This window comes from Sinocyclocheilus grahami, unplaced genomic scaffold, assembly GCF_001515645.1.
Source record: "Sinocyclocheilus grahami isolate Dianchi unplaced genomic scaffold, SAMN03320097.WGS_v1.1 scaffold289.1, whole genome shotgun sequence".
In the NCBI taxonomy this organism is placed as follows: domain Eukaryota; kingdom Metazoa; phylum Chordata; class Actinopteri; order Cypriniformes; family Cyprinidae; genus Sinocyclocheilus; species Sinocyclocheilus grahami.
In genome coordinates, this window is record NW_015505468.1 from 605,927 (window position 1) to 626,460 (window position 20,534).

The following is a 20,534-nucleotide window of genomic DNA, read 5'->3' on the forward strand; positions in this document are numbered from 1 at the left end:
TAAAGCACAGTTGAGCAGGCAAATCTTTGACACACCTCCTGCTCTCCCTGCTCTGTAAATAATCATCTTCTCCTGTGAGCCTGCTGGAGAGTTCACCATGTCTGCTCAATATGCGTTCTGTCTGCCAGAATATTAAAGGGGAAGTGTGTCTTTTTTATTTAAAATACTTTCTTCTTTCCCAATGTAAAACTACAAGTGAGCCATTTATACAACAATGACAGATGGAAAAAAGGTGGTGAAAGTTTGAAAATTATGCAAATTGTTTTTTCACAACTTTTTACTTTTATATATTTTTACCAAAATGTGACTTATGTGACAATGAAAAAAGGATATTAGGGCAGAACTTGACTTTAATTTGTTTATATACACTACCATTTAAAAGTTTGGGGTAGGATGTTTAAGATATTTAAAACATATTATATTATTATTATTAGTAGTAGTACTTAGTACTGTTTCCTGTTGTAAAATGGCAAAGCTACATTTGCAAGCTGAATTGCAGCTCAAGAAACATCTCTTATTATTATCATCAGTGTTTATATTTTTGTGGAAACCGTGATGCATTTTTTTCCAGGATTCTTTGATGAAAATATATAAATAGAATATAAATATTTTGGAGCATTGTACATTTTTTTTAACTTTAATGCCACTTTTAATCAATTTATTGCATCCTTGCTGAGTAAAAAAAAAATTAGCAGTAATATACTGTATACAGTATCTGGGACTGATTGGATAGTGAAAATGGGCACTACATACCAGTGCAAGTTTGCTTAAACAACCTCTATTTAACTACAGCATTTAGCACTTGACAATATCATCCAATAGCCTGTGACAGCTGAAACTCAAGTTGTAACATTTTGATTAAAGTTTAATTTTTTTTCCTCATTCAAACAACTTACACCAATTAACCAATCACAGTAAGAGCAGGAGCATGAAGGAAAGTAAATAGGGACGATACTGACTTAATTTGTATGTGTGTTCAGTATATGTGTGTTCTTGTGTTTGCGATTGCCTTAGCCTTGTTGCCCTTCAGTAACAGTGCTTTGCCACACCATCTGGACTCTTACTAATTGGACAAATAACAAGAGCTATTAATAGCAGAGAAAGCTTTAGCTCACATACTGAATAAATATAAATCCAAGCATACAGGTTTCATGAATTACACATGATAATACAACCACTGTATCATTACTTGGAGTAACATATACAAATAATGGTAAATTAATGTGGTAATCATTCAAGAGGACCATGCTACATTTCAAAGTACCTTGGTATTTCCATCAGATACCATGTTGTTTTGGACATGGTTTTATGATTATGCTATTTTTTTTGTTTGTATATGATAAAACATGAACATGATAAAACTTAAAAAAAAAACTAGAATAATATCAGGTTTCTTGAAAGTACTTTAATATGTAAATATGATGGTATATGAATATAATACTGTTTCAAAACTTTGTAAGTTTTACGTCAGAATACTGTGGTATTGACATGTTGTTTTACACAATACCATGTTAATACCATGTTTTTTTTGCATATGGTACCAAGGTAGTACTATGAAGAGACTGAGCTAATGTAGAAGATTGACTGTCAGGGACAACAGTCAATTAGACCTATACAATTATTATAATTGTTATTGTACCGAAATATATGAATACATATATTTCACAGAACCCAAACTGAACCTCCAAGATAAAGATCAGTCAAATAGCATATTTTCAGCAGACTAAGGACATTAGGTCATTTTGTGAAAGATACCAGAAGCCTGTTTGGGAAAGAATGATGTCAGTTCCCCTCCTATTTATTTCAAACCAACAACGAGCACCAATCTGCTTGGTCTTTCATCTGGATGCATCTGGATGCATATAAAATCCCCATCTGCCACATATTACAATACGTTTAATTAGGGATAAATTTAAAGCAAATGCAAAACAAAAGTGTATAAATACTATAAATGGAGTCTCCTATGGCACGGAGCAACATCACATTCCACAGACCTTCATGAATGGCTTATTTTCTGTATGCAGGAAGGAAGAGTAAAATTCCAATTAGATTAAGAAATGGACTCCGTGTTCTCATGAACTTCACTGTGAAATGTGCAAGTGGCAAGGTGTTTTCTGGAACAAAGGAATAGTGAATTAAAACCCGCTGCCAATTTATAAACATGACAGAGTGGAGGGATGACGGTATATACTGCGCCTCATCTCACGCATGCATTTTCCATCATCGTTTCACAGCTACATCATAAACTGTCACGATTTGGCTGTAAAAACTGCACTGAAAAAGACAAATATTTGAAGGCAGAATGTATCGTTTTTCAGGAACAAACAGCTTTTTAATGTTGACAGTTATTAGACAAAGTTTTTTTTTTTGTGCAATAAACAGTTTATGGACATTTAGTTGTGTTTGTTTGGAAATTCAAAGTTTTGGGGCCGGTAAGACTTTTTAATGTATTTCAAAGAGGTCTCTTATGCTCACCAAAGCTGCATTTAGCACCGATAACGTGATTTTTTTCAGAAATCATGTTTTTTTTTATTGCGCATTCCAAGTAATATCAATCAAACTGCAGTTGGGTTGCTTTGATAAAGTAATAATAACTTGGGATACAGGTAATTTACAAAATTAAAGTTAATTTAAAGTATGTTTTTTTACATATTAAAAGTTTATAGCAAAAGCTGATAACGTCTCAGTTACGTTTGTAACCCTCGCTTAGAGAGACCAATCCACTTCGAGTGTAAACTAAACGAGCCAATGCACATTGGCGTGCAATGATTGCATCCAGCTGCCACTGATCACAGCGTGAGCATAAAAAGGCAGCCGGTGCAACGCATACCAGGTTTTCGCCGAGTGACCTGGCCGCTCAGCGGTGGTACAGCAGCCATGGCGACGGGACATAACGTCTCCGTTCCCTCCTTCAGGGAACGAGGGTTACATGCGTAACTGAGACGTTCCCTTTCAGTCGGTCATTCCGAGTCACGTCGGTGACCGTTGAATTGGGATCCCTACCAAAGTGCCATGGATGCTGCCCATTCTAGTGTCCTGTTCGAGCCGCCTGCGCCCCTTTGTGGTGTAGGCCGGGTCTCGCAACAAGAAGACCAGTCCCTGTTGCACTACCCACTCAGTGAGATTGGATAACACTGGGAAAACGTACCCGTTTCACTTGGAACAGGAACGTTGCGGAAGCCCCATCCTTCCCGAAGGAGGTTTCGGAAGCACTTACACATATGACATCCATTTAGGTGCATATGGAAGATTAGAGGTGATTGTAACCCTCATGGAAATAGCAGAAGTCTGCCGGGGGGAACACGGGCTCTGAGGCTATACCGTGGACTTTACACATATGGGAACCAATTAGGCCTCTACATATGGATCCCAGCCCTCTACCGGTTCTCATGGATTCATCGAGTGAGGGCCTGGTACCGGACGTTCTGCCACGTCTGGCTGCCGAGGGGATGGAGGAGCTCGACAGGGCCTACAGTACGGACACTCTGGAGCAGTTTTAGCAAGCCGACACTAACCGGGGCCTCTCAGTGCCTCTACCCGTTTGAGGTGAGAACACAGGAGGATACCGGCTCCACACGAAGGCTATAGAATCTAGCGAATGTGTTGGGATTCGCCCAGCCCACAGCTCTACAAATATCTGTCAGTGAGGCCCCACGAGTCAGCGCCCAGGAGGATGCAACACTCCTAGTAGAGTGAGCTTGCAACCTGAGCGGGCAGGGCACACCCTGTGCCTGATAAGCCAGGGTGATGGCATCCACAATCCAGTGGGCCATCCTCTGCTTAGAGACTGCCTTCCCCTTCTTCCGGCCTCCGTAACAGACAAAGAGCTGGTCTGAGCTTTGTGTCTGGTTTACGTAGCATCTCAAGGCTCGGACGGGACAGAGCACCAGATATAGGTCCCAAGAGGGTACAGAGGAGGGCCGGGGAGGATTTAACCTTCTGGCCCCCCTAAGGAACATGATGACCAGATCATGCTTCCCTACCGACTTCCCTTCCACGGGGTCATGGTTAGCAGCAATCGCAGCGACATAGACTTTAAGGGTGGAGGGAGACAGCCTTCACTCTAACCCTTGCTGCAAAAAGGAAAGCACGACCCTGATCGGCATCTCCGGGGGTCTTCTCTGTGAGAAGAACACCACTCGACGAACAGGTTCCACTTCAAAGCATAAGCGTGTCTCGTAGACGGTGCTCTCGCCGAAGTAATGGTGTCAACTACCTCTTGGGGTAGGTCACCTAGAACCTTCGGTCTGGACGCGGGTGCCACAGGGTGCCCCGTCTCTGAGTCAGTAGATCCGTCCTTAGAGGAATCTGCCAGGGAGGGGCTGTCGTGAGGAGAATTAGTTCGGGGAACCAGGTCCGAGTGGGTCAATACGGCACCACAAGCAGGACCTGCTCCTCGTCCTCCCTGACCTTGCACTGCATCTGTGCGAGAAGGCTCACTGGGGGAAACGCATACTTGCGCAGGCCCCGCGGCCAGCTGTGTGCCAGTGCGTCCATACCGAGTGTTCCCTCGGTCAGGGAGTAGAACAAATAGCAGTGATAGGTTTCTGGAGAGGCAAACAGGTCTACCTGAGTGGCTCAGAAACGTCTCCAAATCAGCTGGACCGTCTGGGGATGGAGTCTTCATTCTCCCGGGAGCGTAGCTCATGACAGCTCGTCGGCCTTACGGTTGAGCAGACCCGGAATGTGAATGGCACGAAGTGACCTCAGAACCTTCCGACTCCAAAGGAGGAGGTGGCGGGCGAGTTGCGACATGCAGTGCAGTGGGGGGCCCTCCCATCCCCCCTCCACTGCGTGCCTGTTGAACGTGGCCCCCCCAGCCAGTGGTGGAGGCATCCGTGTAAACCACAGCATGCCTGGAGACCTCTTCTAGGGGCACTCCTGCCCGGAGGAACGCAAGGTCTGACCACAGGTTGAAGGTTTGGCGACAGGCCGGTGTAACTTGGACCCGGTGAGTGCCATGCTGCCACGCCAACCTTGGGACTCTGCCATGAAGCCAGTGCTGGAGCGGTCTCATATGAAGCAGCCCCAGCGGCGTAACTGCCGCTGCAGCTGCCATATGCCCCAGGAGCCTCTGAAATAGTTTCAGTGGGACCGCTGTCCTGCCCTTGAATGAATTAAAGTAGTTCAGCACCGACCGTGCACGTTCCTTTGTGAGGCGTGCTGTCTGTTCGACCAAATCCAACTCCATACCGAGAAAAGAGATCCTCTGTGTTGGGGAGAGTTTGCTCTTTTCCCAGTTGACCTGAAGGCCCATCTGGCTGAGGTACGAAAGCACCAAGTCCCTGTGTGCACACAACTGATGCTGAGACTGAGCTAGTATGATCCGGTCGTTGAGGTAGTTGGGAATGCAAATGCCCTGTTCTCTCAGGGGAACAAGGGCTGCCTCCACAACTTACGTGAAGACACGGGGCGACAGGGACAGCCCGGAGGGCAGGACCTCGTACTGATATGCTTGTCCTTCGAACGCGAACCGCAGAAATGGATCGACACATGAAAGTATGCATCCTTCAGGTCGATTGCTGCAAACCAATTTTGGGGACGGATGCCCCCGAAGATGCGTTTTTACGTCAACATCTTGAATGGTAACTGGCGAAGGGCCCGGTTCAAGACATGCAGATCCAAGATTGGTCGTAACCCACCGCCTTTCTTGGGTACAATGAAGTAAGGGCTGTAAAACCCTGTATTCATATCGGCTGGAGGGACCGGCTCTATCGCATCCTTCACCAGTAGGACTGCGATTTCCGCACGCAAGACAGGAGCATCGGCCGCCTTCACTGTCGTGAATGAACTTGGGGGGATGCTGGGCGAACTGAATCGCATAGCCGAGGCTGATGGTCCGCAGAAGCCAACGAGACGGGTTGGGTAGTGCTAGCCAGGCACCCAGATACCATGCAAGCGGAACCACCGCCATACCCGCAGTGAGGCAGCAAAGTAGAAAGCAGGGACCCAACTCGGGCGGCTTGTGAGCAGACCAAAGAGGGGTCTGAGTGTACGGTGCAGCGCTTACCTGGTTCCACAGTTTGGCAGAGGGTGTGTGAGTAGGGCCTTTGTTGACACTCTCGAACCGCCCGTTGCTGCCTGCTGGTAATGGAGGAGGATGAGTGTGGTTCGGGGCTGGTCCGTCCGCGACTCTCCGTGCCCAGGACCCAGGGACAGAGAAAACCACTCTCTCGTAGAGATTTTCCAGATTCTCCACCCGGCCCTCCTCCGGGGGAGGGAGGGGTGCCTTCACCATCCCCCAAAGAGCAGCTTCCTCCCTCTCTGGGTGACCCGTCCCGGGGCCTCTTGCTCTTTCGCTCATGCGGCGCGGGAGCAGGGGAGGACACAGGGGGCCGCTGCGGCCGGGTGGAGGCAGCAGCTACCCGCCGGGGCAGGGTGTGACGACCCGCCTCAGTCTGCTTTTGTGCAGCAGAAAGCTGCTGGGCCAAGCTCTCGACCGTGTCGCTGAAGAGGCCGGTCTGGGACACTGGGGCATTAAGGAACCAAACTTTGTTGGCATCCCTTATGTCTACCAGACACAGCCAGAGATGGCGCTCCTGGACCACAAGTGTGGACATCGCACGACCCAGAGAACTCACGGTGACCTTTCTTCGCTTGGAGCGCGAGGTCACTAGCGGTTCGGAGCTCTTTCAGAACTTCCGGATCATGACCACCCTCGTGCAGGTCCCTCAGTGCCTTGGCCTGATGAACCTGCAGTAACACCGTAGTGTGTAAATCGGAGGCAGCTTCTCCACAGGCCGTATATGCATCGCTGGACAAGCCAGATGTGTACCTACAGACCCGGGAGGGGAGGCACGGTTCGCCCTGCCGGGTGGAGGTGGTATTAGGACACAATTGCATCGCAATCGACTGCTCCACTGGGGGGACCCTTGTAAACCCCCTAGCTGCACCACCATCGAGGGTAGTGAGGGAGGAGGAAACCAGCAGGTCGGTTTCCGGCAGTAAAAATGCTGATGAACCTGCAGTAACACCGTAGTGTGTAAATCGGAGGCAGCTTCTCCACAGGCCGTATATGCATCGCTGGACAAGCCAGATGTGTACCTACAGACCCGGGAGGGGAGGCACGGTTCGCCCTGCCGGGTGGAGGTGGTATTAGGACACAATTGCATCGCAATCGACTGCTCCACTGGGGGGACCCTTGTATACCCCCTAGCTGCACCACCATCGAGGGTAGTGAGGGAGGAGGAAACCAGCAGGTCGGTTTCCGGCAGTAAAAATGTGCCGTCCATGACCTGGTGAGCTCATGCACCTCCGGGAAGAAAGGCACTGAGGCAGCGCGAGCCACCCCGAGAAACCAATCATCCAACCTTGAGGGCCCGGAACGCGGTGGGGGTTTCCACTCAAGCCCTACCCTCTCGGCGGCCTGGGAAAGCATAGCCGACATCTCTGGATCCGACTCTGAGCTTTTCCCTCACCATTGTAACACGCTGCTTTTGCAAGGTTCCGTGAAAACGTTTCAGCTTTTATTTTATTTTTTCGCCCTGAAGAAGATATCACAGGTTCATCAAGTTCGTCGAAATTATCCATCCTCGATCACTTTGTCAGCTTTGACGAAACTCCTCTCAGCTAGCACATCTTTTCAAAGTGAAAGTAGCCTTATCACCTGGCCTGAATACAGCACTCTGATTTGCTAAAATTGACTTATCGGCTTCTGTTTAAAAACAAAAAGGGCGCTTGTCGGCTTCTGCAGTAAAATGTGAACTCACGATGCCTTGAAAGTGGACAAAACCGGCTTTTTTGACAAAACGTGTTTAGGGTTCAGATCGCGCTATATGTGGAGAATGATGCACGGCAGTCAGCTAATTTTTTTTAAAGTGGTGTTTATCGGTTTTTGCAAATTAACTCTTCATATATATATATATATATACACTGAGCAAAATTATAAACGCAACACTTTTGTTTTTGCCCCCAATTTTCATGAGCTGAACTCAAAGATCTAAGACTTTCTCTATGTACACAAAAGGCATATTTCTCTCAAATGTGTTAGTGAGCACTTCTCCTTTGCCGAGATAATCCATCCACCTCACAGGTGTGGCATATCAAGATGCTGATTAGACAGCATGATTATTGCACAGGTGTGCCTTGGGCTTGCCACAATAAAAGGCATTTCTAAAATGTGCAGTTTTATCACACAGCACAATGCCACAGATGTCGCAAGTTTTGAGGGAGCGTGCAATTGGCATGCAGACTGCAGGAATATCAACCAGAGCTGTTGCTCGTGAATTGAATGTTAATTTCTCTACCATAAGCCGTCTCCAAAGGCGTTTCAGAGAATTTGGCAGTACATCCAACCGACCTCCCAACCGCAGACCACGTGTAACAAAACCAGCCCAGGACCTCCACATCCAGCATCTTCACCTCCAAGATCGTCTGAGACCAGCCACCCGGACAGCTGCTGCAACAATCGGTTTGCATAACCAAATAATTTCTGCACAAACTGTCAGAAACCGTCTCAGGGAAGCTCATCTGCATGCTCATCGTCCTCATCGGGGTCTGGCCTTTTATTGTGGCCAGCCTAAGACACACCTGTGCAATAATCATGCTGTCTAATCAGCATCTTGATATGCCACACCTGTGAGGTGGATGGATTATCTCGGCAAAGGAGAAGTGCTCACTGACACAGATTTAGACAGATTTGTGAACAATATTTGAGAGAAATAGGCCTTTTGTGTACATAGAAAAAGTCTTAGATATTTGATTTCAGCTCATGAAAAACGGGGGCAAAAACATGATATTAATTTTGTTGAGTGTAAATAAACTTTATTATATTTCTTTATTATATATATTAATAATATAATTCATGTGATGACAAAGCAAAATTTTCACATCAGTCTAATGTGCTGATTTTGTGCTCAGGAAACATTTCTTATGATCAATATTGAAAACAGTTGTAGTGCTAATTTTGGTTGAAAAAGAGACATTTTTTTTCAGAATTCTTTAATGAATAGAAAGTTCAAAAGAACAACATTTATTTGAAATAGAAACCTTTTGTAGCATTATAAATATCTTCACTGCCACTTTTGATCAATTTAACTTCCTTTTAGGTCTCTCTGGGATCTGTGTTACTGATGCAAGTTTTGGAAGACTTTATTCATCTAATTGGAGATGCTCAAAAGCCATTCCAGAGCTTTCTGGTCGTCACCAACAACCTCAGTAAGTTCTCATAGCATCCACAAAAGTGCCACAAGTAAATGTCATGTCGTCCTGCAGTACACATCTCTTAAAGGTACTACCGTGAAGCATTTAATATTTGAACTTTCTCTGGTTCTGTCAGTAATCACCATCCAGCGAGAACCAGTTTCGGCTGTTTCCAGTGACATCAACTTCCCCATGAAGGGGAGGAGAGGAATGAAAGACTGGGCACGTTCTGCAGATGACAAGCTCTTCATCCCCAAAGAAGTCTTCACCCTGTCCTCTGATGGTGAGTGATATGGGATATGTTGTGTTAGTGCATGCACTCCGACATGTTGATTGATAGTGATCTTGCAGGTAATGCAAGTTTGATTGCAGCTTGCAACATTTTCTAATCTTGCCACTGTTTTACTGTTTATCCAAGAAAGAGGCAGAGTGTTAGTTATGTGATATGTACAATGTGTAAATATACACTTTTGGTTGGGTTGTGTTTTCAATTATCATGTTGTTTTCGTGCTAACAGTATGGGAGTTGCATTGCATCTCTGTGTGCAGCTCCATCATGGTTATTAATGAGATCCTTTGGAATCAGCAGTGAGTCTGACTGTCTCATCAGGGTTCTGCTGCTTAATGTGAACTGCTCCGGTGTCCTAGCATGTTATATGACTCTCTTGCCTGTCACATTTGACATTCTTTAACATCTTTCTCACGACTCTCCTGATTTTTTTTTGTCAGCCCTCCTGGAACAAGTACACACTGCCAAGTTTTGAGCGTTGCAGCTTCATTTAGATGTGGGAATGAGTCACCTAAATCAGTGATGCTCAACAGACTTTTCTTTGGACATCTAGCAGTGACCATACACAGTTTCAAAATTGTTTGAATTGTTAAATTGAGTTTTGATGATTTCATGCTCTTGGCAGCCAACAATTCACTGCACAGAATGCATTGTGGTTAGCGCAGACTATTTTCTTATTGATTGCACCCATATTTATGTAACCTGGATTATATTTTCTTTTACCTTGTGTAGTTTTGTTTGTGGTTTTTGAGGATAATTTTTCTCCCATCTCATATTTTTTTTTCTGTAACCATGTCAGCTTCTGTATTAATAAGACCTGTAAAATGCTTTATGTTATGTTATGATTTGAGAAAATTCTTTAGCACCACTGTCTTTAGATTGTATTGCTGATTTGCCTCGTTCAAGAGGATATGACCTGTAATTGTATGCCCATGTATTGATCAGATGAACTCCCATTCTGCGATAAATAACCAAACTCTGTGTGTACAATACTGAGCAGCTTTAAACTGTGCAGTCTTGTTTAGCTGACTGAAGAAGAACTGAATTCAATCAGTCAGTGGTTTGGGAAGAGACAGAGAACATGGTTGAGAGAATAAGAAGAATAAATGGACCAATGAAATCATAGTGATCTGCGAGCATGACAGACACTCAGTCCTCAGACTCAGACTTTCGAAAGATATTCTGCCTGAGAGAATGAAAACACAGGATGTGGGCATGGAAGAGCTGGTTTGAAGGCTGAAGAGAGTGCTGAATGAAATGAGAAAGAAACAAACGAACATCAAAGAAATGACCATTATTGCTAGTGTCTCATTGAGTGTCTAAACAACTTCAGGCTAAACCATTACAGACCTGCCTGTCCGTGGAGGATCACCCAGCAGGAAATAACAAACACTTCCTGTCTCGACATGCTCCCCATTCTGCCCACTGCCAGCAGAAATAAGATGGCACCCTGGGCTGAGCTTTGTCCAGAACGGTTTTCTATTGAAAGAAGGAAAGGTTCATCAGGGCCCTTTCTCAAAATAGCATTGTTGAAGTGAGAGCTCAGAGAAAAGAGGGAAGATAGAAGTCAGGTTCCATTCAAACCAGACCAACAGGGCTTGTTGTGTGATTGTCATCCATTAACTCATAGTTTAAGATGCAGGCAGAAGCGCTGTGGAGCTGATTGGCATTTGATTTGCTGAGTCTGATAGAACTGCAGTATTCCTGGATAAGTCGCATAATTTTGTCCTGTGACATCCCCGTTCTCAGTGAAGGGATGATACACGCCTCCATTTATTCATCCTTTGACAGCAAACCGAGCTAGAAGAGTCTGTTTTGTTGTTTTTTCTAGATTTGGGGCATTGAATTATCTGTTAAAAGGGCTAATTTGAGTTATTTTTTAGTGCATGATGGTCCAAAAAAAGCACTGCTATTAAACTTCATGTGTCTGTCTGAGGGGATATTTTAATGACAAAAAAAGTTGTTGCTTTTTCTTCACTGTGGTAAAGACAAAACAAATTATAAAAATATCATCAGGAAATATATTTTTTTAAATACTGTGTATATGTATTATATGTATCTATGCTAGCTAGCATAGTTTCTGCCCACTATTAATGTTAGATGTGTAAGCATCAGTGCTTATAAAATATAAACTGTTAAAAATCAATTTTGAAAGATAAAAATTAGATCAAAAAGAGAAATGTTGCCTAATATAATAAAATAAATTTAAGTTGAAGTACTAACATTATTAAAACAAATATAAAGAAATAAAAATATATTTAAAAACTAATCAAATGTGACAGTCACATAGCACAATTACTAAAACTTAAACTCAAATTAAACTGAAAATTAAAAACATTTTAAATTAAATTTAAAATTCTATAATTTTATGTAAATTATATTAAAATAACACAGAAACAGAAATTAAGACAAAAAAAGTGTTTAGATTTATTTATAAAGTCCTTTTAAAAAACTTTAAAAAAATTATGAATATATATATATATATATATATATATATATATATATATACGAATATGAATAATACTAAAATAAGGCTGGAAAATACATTAAGAGAAACATTTTCTGATTTATTTATAAAGTGTTTTTCACAGTAAACATGTTATCTTGTTAAACACAGTATTAAAGTGCCTCTGTTATGCCTTTTCGAATATTACCTTTCATGCAGTGTGTCATGTAGCTGTATGTGAACATAAACTATCTGCAAAGTTGTGAAGCCGACAGTGCACGATAAATACATTTATTGTCTATCAAAAAAAAGAGTCGGCTCGCAATCGTCAGGAATTCGAATCTTATTCTGTTACAGCTCTACGTCACAAAGTAACACATTTGCATAATGTCTGCCCACGTTCTACGTCACCAACTTGCCTGCCCACAAACTGTAAAATTTCTGTGTGGTTAACATCATGTCGAGAAGACGCTGTATCCTACGCTGTGAGAGTAGATTTGTTTTATCACATCTTATAATTACCACAAACTTGTTAACACTTGACACTTACCACTGAGAAACGTCCTGCTCAAGTCGTGCTTGCGAGTCAGTCTCTTGTCGATCAGCCAGTTCAACCGTTTCTTCATCAGACTCCGGCTCGAACTGGTAAGGTTCAATCGATACCATCTTTTCTATGTATTGACAAGTCTCCAGGGCTGTCATACCGTCATGGAAATGGGCGTTTCGTTTCCGACACACGCTGGTCGCGGTAGACCAATCCAGAGCCAATCTCTCTACGGCTCTGGAACAATCACAAAGGAGTGCACCATCTGACCAATCACAGCAGTGAGGGCTCACGGAAAGGAGGGGTTTAGAGAGACTGATTCTTTGAACTGCTTCGCACGAGTCGTTTCCGAATCATTTTGAAATGAGGTAACATTAAATCTATTTTTTGAGAAAACTAATGTGTTTTTTGACCTTGCATGCATGTAAACCTGTTTTAGGAGACTCATAAAACAATATTAATAATAGGGGCACTTAAAAAAAACTGTTAAACATATTTAATAAATGTTCTAAGGTTCTAAACCATAAACAACTTTGGAGAGATTCAAATATGCTAATGAGACCACGTTATCCACTGGTACTCCGTTACAAGTGTATTCTTTTGCATCAGACAGTATGCATATTGTGTTCTGAGATTTTAACAAGCTCTATTCAAGCTAAATTATTAAACCTTACATTTCATAATGTCAGTGAAAATTGCAACAGTGATTCAGCCATGGCTGAGTTTCTCTTTATGAAATTTGCAGTAAAATCAGAGCCTCTGAAGTGCCTTAGAACAGGTCTAAATGCTCATATAAACTTTGAATAGCTGTGAGGACTTCCAGTGCAGCATGAGAACAATAGAGCAATGAAATGTGGACTTTAGGCCCGTTACATCACCTATTACTGTATCACTTTCACTTTGTGTCCAAAGCATGTCCTCCATAAGTGAAATATGATGGCATTTACTCAGGGACGAGTCTCTCTGTGCCTACAGCGTTTCGAGGAGAAGAAGAATTGGATGGGAGTGAGGAGGGATGGAGAAGAAAGAGGTCCTTGATAAATAGTGTTTCAGAAAAGAACAGATGATGAGGTTCATGTGGAGGCAAGGCACTCGTGCAGAGGGGAGAACAAAACAAATGATATGAAAAGCACGGAGATGTGCGCTTCTGAAACAGGGCTACAGAGCCAATGTGGAGGAGTGGACAGATGGCCTGGGAACAGAATCGGTGGTCATATCTCTATGAATCCCCTCCTTTCGGTGTCTTTTAAATGTCAGGCTTTGTACTGACTCTCACTAAGAGTTTTCTTAAATACCCTTCCTTTATATTGTGCTTTGTGTTTTTGGTTCCTTCAACTGGAGCTGCATATATTGTGGTCATAAAATGGTTGTGATGTGTTTTTTCTTCAAATTTGAATATGAGTAAGTGGATCAGTGACATGATGCTCAGTCCCCCCTCCCTCTATATTAATTTAGTAAGAAAGACAAGAGCTGAAAATAATACAATATAAATATAAGATAAAACACTTAAACATATGCATGTTTGTACATATAATGACTTAAATATGTTTTTTTATTTACTAAACTGATTTTGTATGTTTTAATAATAATTCCTTAATATAAAGCTTTTAAAGTAAAGCTTTTTAAAATGTTTTTTTAAAGTTCAATTTAAAACATATTTATGTATTTGTTTGTTTATTCAAATTAATACACTCCCATGTATTTAAAATGTGAAGTATATTTATTTTTTATCTAAAGTATATTAATTGATCACATTACGTTTTCATATATATATATATTTTCTAAATCAACACATTTATTATTATTATTATTTATTTTTTTTATGTTTAAAACCCATCCTCAGATGTTTTAAGTTTTTTCATCCTTTTGAAAGATTTTCTCTTCTTTTTATGGTTCGATTCATTTGATGGAGTTTTGATCTGGGACATTCAGGACGTTTCAAGTATTAAGTTTTGACACTGTGACCCTTTATTTCCCGTAGAATCAGATGACACACCGTATTTCGTCATTGGAGCCATTCTGTACCGCACCCTTGGCCTCATAATGCCCCCACCAAAGTAAGTCCCGTCTTTGAGTGTGTGTGAATGCATGTGTTTGTGTGTATTAATAAATTTTTGAAAGCTGTTTTAAGGGCACTCATTCTGTTACTCTGCATAAGATTGACACTAGCTTGCAGAGACAATGGACAATTATCAAAATCGAAATTGATCCAAAGAATGAAAGTGGAACAATCACTAAACCTGTTTTAATCTGTCTAGAAATTAGCTTATTTGACTAAGATGCTTATTTGAAGGTCTTGACCATACCCTTTACATTCTGATAGGAGGTCAACAGTTCATATGACTTCATACAGGATTAACCATGGTAAAGTTTGCCACCTTTTGTAGGCTCATTGTGCTCCCACACTGTCTTCTTTTCTAGTTTTACAACAGCAGCCTAAAATGGACATACAGTGCTGTCTATTCCTAGAATACCTCCTATTCCTGCACTACCTGATAATCCCATGATCCTTACCATGGATATTCTGATGCTGTGTCAAGGGATGTGGGTCTTAAATCCTCAGATTTGCCCTGTTACACAGCCAAAGCCTTATCAAACTGACTCAGCTGTTCTCACAGAGATTGACACAGGGGAACATTATTAGTTTAGATGGACACTAAAAGGTAAAAAAGCCACAAGTGATTAGAATTGTCATTTAAAAAATAAATAAATAATAAAATTTACATTTAATAATGTATTTATTTATTCAAATTAATACTCAAATGTAAGGGGAAAAAAGGGGGGCAAGTGTGAGGCTACATTTTTAGATATTCTGGTTAACTGTGTTGCCTTTGCCCCCAGTGTAACCACTACTGAGAGCCTGTCTGTATTGAGAGAGAGGAGATAAGTGTAATTAGGCTGATTGGCAGTGGTGGCTCGTGGGTTTTAAAATAGAGGAGGCACACTAATTGTATTGGTCTGGGATCCCTGCCAATTATTATTATTATTATTAGTAGTAGTAGTAGTATTTGCTTAACCACTTTAAAATGGCTTTTTTTGTTGTTTTTAGTCAGAAAACGTAAAGAAAATGACACACATACAGCAAGATAATATAATTTCACTTACCTGGCCTATCACTTGAAGCAAGCATCCATCCCTTCTTAAAAGTCTGTGTTAAAGGAGAGCTGCCTGTTGTGCTATTTAATTAAGCCGACTGCTGCAGCCTATATCCAGTTAGGCGTGTGTTCCCCTTTTTTCAATTTGGGTATATATATGCTAGCCTCCCCTACGAGGTTTCTTTTCTTAACACTCCTCAGCGCTGAAAGTGAATACTCGATGGCGATTGGCTGATTTTTTTTTACCAACGGAGGCACGAGAGCTCAGCTCTCCCCCGGCCTCCCCCTACCCTTTTCTATCATTAGCGGTTGTAATTACATCAGCAGATTCGGCACATTCGCGATAGAAAAATGGCGCTTTCCAACATCATTAACATGTTATGGTATTACAGCTGTGAAATTACAAACAAGAAATACACATTCTGAGACATGAACTGAAATTAATTGTTAATTTTATTAACATTAAATCGTCCTCCTCCCATTCTCACCTCAAAATTTTGGGGAAGCCATGCTTCCCATGCCTCCCCCGACGAGCCGCCACTGGATTTGTGCAGCTGACACTGGGGGGCATGTAGGGACGTATCTTCTTCTACTCAAGCCCAGCTGGGGTCTGTAGTTCACTGTCCAAACTCACTGAACATGTCAGAGCCCTCAACCCGAGGAACACAAGAGCGTGCCGACAACCACTGCTTGTGTTTGCTTCTGTCTCTTTCTATTGTGAGCTGTGTTAGAGGTGTGGGTATCCAGGTCATTGCTCCTCAGTGTGGTTGATTGTGACGGAGCTTGTTGAATATGTATGGGATCAAGGCTATTTGTTTGTTTTTGGTCTGCTTTTGCTTTGTGTCTCATTCATTTTCTGCACAGAGCACACATCCTTGCTCTCGCTGTCCCAGGGGGGCTAACCTGCCCGATTTGTTTGTGACAGAATGTAACTCCCTGTGACCCAACACCCACGGATACACAAGTTTTATCTTTCTCCATAACACACACACCCTCACACACACCAGAAATAGATGGATTTGCTTAGCGCAGGATAGTCCAAAATAGCTCTGCCAATGGATTTAAAACACACACACACACACACACACACACACACACAAACGGTGGCACTCAGCCATTGTATCATGGTCTGTCATGGATTACCTGCCAGAGTTGTGTGCCATTCAGAATTCAATTGAATCAAATTGGAACTGAGGTGGCATACAGTGTGCGAAACTGTGTTCCGAATTTAAGGAAGCACAAATAAAATGCAATGAAATTCAAAGAAATCAACTGCTGTTAAATGTACATTATTATTCTAACCAATATTTGAAATGCCACCCATGGAGTTTTGTATTTAATTTATTTATGTATTTTTTTGTATTATTTACTCTATTTTATTTAATAAATCAACAACAAATGTAATAAAAAAAAAATAACAAAAATTTAAATCTCTTTTTATGTAAATTGTTTTGGCATTATTGAACTTCGTTTAGAGAAATTTGTCTAATCACCTGAGAAAAGTGTATAAGTGACTGTGAATAAATATGCAGAATTAGAAGAAATTTTAAATGTTATTGTTTTGTCACACAGTTTGTCAACTAATAAATGTTCTCTGTTGTGTGACTGTGTTGAATTTATTTGAATTGCAGTTTTGAATTTCATGATTTTGTCATATCAATTCAAATTCTAATTGATCATTCTGTGGGCTGTGGCCAGTTCAATCATGAAGGGTGCCAGTTCTTAAATTCTGAATGTTGCCCAGCCTTTATACATATTGGTAGATTTGAAATGGAGTCAGTTTTGGATCTAACTCGCTCTGTGTTCCTTCCTCCCAGGGATCCATTCGTCATCATCTCGAAGATTCTGACAGTGACGGTACGTCCTTTACCCAAGCCCACCGAGCCCTTGGTATCAGTAGAACTTGCCCCTTTGCTCAATGTAAGTACTTTATACTTTTATTTATATTTTAACAGGCTTTAATATTAAATGCCCCAACAAAATATGCCTATTACATCACAGTATATATTTGATGTACCTTTCCTTAACTAAATCACTAGTTGAAACAGTTTTATTTTCCTGTACAATACCGTTCAAATGTTTTTGGGTTGTTAAACTTTTTTTTTGAAAGTCTCTTCAAATGCATCAAAATGCAGTAAAAACAGTAATATTGTGAAATATTAATACAATTTAATATATTCTTAAAATATAATTTATTCCTGTGGTGGCAAAGCTGAATTTTAAGCAGCCATTACTCCAGTCTTCAGTGTCACATGATCCTTCACAAATCATTCTAAGATGCTAATTTGATGCTTAAATATGATCAATTATCAATATTGAAAACAGTTGTGCTGCTTAATATTTTTGTAAGTTTAAAAGAACAGCGTTTATTTGAATTTATTTCTATAACAATCTAAAGGTCTTTACTTTGGATACATTTTATGCATCCTTGCGAAATATAGATATTAATTTATTTAAAAAAATAAATAAATAAAAAAACTTGCTGACCCCAAACTTTTGAAGTAGGGATGCATGATATTGCCGATATCCGATATGTCAATATTTTTCAACTCATTTTGGCCGATAACCAATGCTGATACCAACATATTTTTGTTTGGAAAAAAAAACACCAAGTCTCTCCTGTGCAGAGATTATAAACGTATTATTTTTCATTTTGGTTAGTTTTTAACACAAACTTACTTGCTTTATAATGAGAGTACATTGAAAGCTTTGAAAATAACTATATATCAACTATCAATCAATCCTCCTTCAGCCAGATGCAGTGGTAACCTTAACATTTTATCTGAAGATTTAACATTTGTAGATGGTCTAAAGCAAAAGAGTTGTAAAAATTCTGAATATCTTTTAGAGATCTTTGTATTTAAGTTTCCATAATCTGTTCGGAAAAATATATCACACATTAATGAATAAATCTATATATATATATATACTGTATATATATATATATATAATGATTTAATTTACAAGTGTCAAGTTTGTGATTTTTATTCTTGTAAGTAAGCTATAGCTTCTGATCTTTAAATCAAAACATACTTGTACTTGTCATGACTTCAATTACTGCTTTATTTAATCAAAAACACAATCTTTGTGTTATTTGTGTATTTTACTTTCATTTTATATCAAGTAGGCCAACAGCACCCCCTAAATCAGGGGTAGGCATGTTCGGTACTACAGAGCCACTGTCCTGCAGAGTTTAGCTCCAACCCTGAAAAAAAAGCTCACCTGTCTATTGCCTTAGTAATCCTGCGGCATTGATTAGCTTATTCAGGTGTGTTTGATTAGGGTTGGAGCTAAACTCTGCAGGACAGTGGCTCTCTTGCCCCAACTTGCCTGCCCCTGCCCTAAATGAATAAACAGGCCTCGCTGAAGGGGCATTAGGACCCGGGGAAGGCTGTTTCTGCTGCTGCACGCGCTGGTAACTGTTTACTCTATCGTACACCAGACGCGTCATTCTGTACTTGCGTTCTCTAATTAAATGCTATGATCCAAAACAGTGAATCTAATCATCATTCAGACAAAAGTTTGCTTCAAGAATGACAACACTGCTGATGTGATCTTATCGCTAGAACAGCCTAAGTACATGCAAGTAATTTGTCTTATTGGCAAGGCATATCGGCATAATGTTTCTCATTGGGCCAATGCCTACATTTTAAGCCATTATCGGCAGATTCTGATAATGTTCCGATAATAGCGTGCTTTGATCGGTTGTGTATATATGCAGAATAGAGGAATCTTTTCGTATATTTTCTGAATTTTCATATATTTTCAGAAAATAAAATTTTTGTCTAAACTAACCCTTCAGAATTGAGGTTACATGCGTTCACCATAATTTCTGTCTTCTTATATATTCTTATATTTCCCCTTTTGGTTCTAACTATACCACTAGTTATGACCGATAACCAATGCACATTCACTCATGGTGACAAATTGCCTGAGATGTAGTGAGCACAGAACTTCTAGCACAGTGAGTCTATTTGAACACCATAATCAGGCACGAAATACAGTTCTGTTAGAATGACCCTCTATTAATAATCTGTTATGAATAGAGCATCTTTAATCCCTAAATACACAGGACATAAAGTACTGCACATAAAGGCTCTCAATATTTTATGTGGGAAAAAAATTTAATAAAAATATACCCTCGAGGATTTATGCAAAATGTGCGAAACCTGCAGATTGGATTGTACATCAGTGCAGAAATCAGCTGCGTGGAGAACACTGCCATTGTGATGTTCCCCTAGTCGTCATGGCAATCTTTACCTGCTATCTCCTCCGTAGAGGCGTGAGTTTTGGAAATATAGGAGTGGATGTGATTCATCAATGTTTTCTATGCACACGTCCCCTGCCGTACTTAGGTCGTGCCCCACTCAGCCGTAGTCCTGGGTGAGTCCCATCTGTGTATGAAAGACCTTGGCAGGGGTCAGTGTCCAGATTGTCCAGCGGAGCCCCGGCCGCAGATGTTTGGGACACGGAGTGGGGCATCTAAGGCTGTGTGTTGGGACTTGTCCTCTCTGTGTGGACAGCTGCTCGAAGACATCCTGCCTGAGCCATCCTGAGCCCCAGAGGCTGCTGGGAATGGAGGCAGTGCACTCCAGCTGTATCATTGGCTGGCGATCCTCCCCATTCATCAGCCTTAATACGGGCATACTGGCATCTACACCGGTTATTGATCACTGATGTTCAAAGCATCCGGCTGTCAGTTATTTGAGTGTCAAATTGAAATTATGTATTCAATTGCATGTTTTGTTGGTTTTGTTTACCACCTGCAATGACAAAACGGCTCCGGTCATTTGTTCTCATTATAAATGAGAGTACCAAAACCATCTGTCTGTGGTGCTGATAAGTACATTCGAGCCAATCGAACGGCATGAGTCCATACTGGACACTTAAAACTGGCCTTAGCAAACATATCACAATGATCGAACATCTGCGTGAGTGTTTCTGGGCTGATCCGACTGTTATTCTGTCCAGAAAACCACTCTCAGGCCATTGTGGAGCAGACTGTGTCAACCATCTGTCA

At 41.4% G+C, this 20,534-nt stretch overlaps 1 protein-coding gene across 7 annotated transcripts in view; it reads left to right on the forward strand.

The window, feature by feature from the left end:
• The window catches only part of adgrb2 (adhesion G protein-coupled receptor B2), a 336,322-nt gene that overhangs the window by 182,609 nt on the left and 133,179 nt on the right, over positions 1-20,534 (forward strand). For all 7 annotated transcript variants that reach the window (XM_016292623.1, XM_016292624.1, XM_016292626.1 and 4 more), the window contains exons 12-15: positions 9,048-9,156; positions 9,278-9,424; positions 14,401-14,476; positions 17,332-17,434. In XM_016292623.1, coding sequence (XP_016148109.1) covers positions 9,048-9,156; positions 9,278-9,424; positions 14,401-14,476; positions 17,332-17,434 — 435 coding nt within the window. The remainder of the gene's footprint in view (positions 1-9,047; positions 9,157-9,277; positions 9,425-14,400; positions 14,477-17,331; positions 17,435-20,534) is intronic.